The 303-nt window shown below is 65.7% G+C and overlaps 1 protein-coding gene across 1 annotated transcript in view; it reads left to right on the top strand.

Annotated features, from left to right (window-relative positions):
• Positions 1-78: 78 nt before the first annotated feature.
• Positions 79-303, top strand: part of LOC104162227 (striated muscle-specific serine/threonine-protein kinase-like) — a gene marked incomplete at both ends in the record, with an annotated part of 891 nt that continues 666 nt past the window's right edge. The window contains one exon of the mRNA XM_009700905.1: positions 79-243. Within this exon, the coding sequence (XP_009699207.1) occupies positions 79-243 (165 nt within the window). The remainder of the gene's footprint in view (positions 244-303) is intronic.

The raw sequence follows: 303 nt of genomic DNA, 5'->3' as shown, positions 1-303 counted from the left end.
CCAGCTCCTTATCCAGCCTCTCCTGTGCTAGCCCCCGCCGTGGAGCGGCATGGGAACTTGGCACCCCCCCTCGGCCAGGCCAGCCCCATCACCTCGGATGAGGAGTACCTGAGCCCCCTGGAAGAGTTCCCCGAGTCTGGCACCCCCCAGCACCAACCAACCATGAAGCTGCAGCCTAGAGCTGAGCATGGGGCTGCCCACAGCTCCCTGGAGAGCACCTTCAAAGCTGCACCCACCTTTGAGGTGAGCCTGGGACCCAGCAGGGGGTGGGTGGGTGGAGGGAGCACTGTCCTGTGACCGCAG

The sequence above is a fragment of the Cariama cristata genome, unplaced genomic scaffold (genome assembly GCF_000690535.1).
Source record: "Cariama cristata isolate BGI_N322 unplaced genomic scaffold, ASM69053v1 scaffold28775, whole genome shotgun sequence".
NCBI classification, from domain to species: domain Eukaryota; kingdom Metazoa; phylum Chordata; class Aves; order Cariamiformes; family Cariamidae; genus Cariama; species Cariama cristata.
This window is presented reverse-complemented; position numbering and strand designations above follow the sequence as displayed.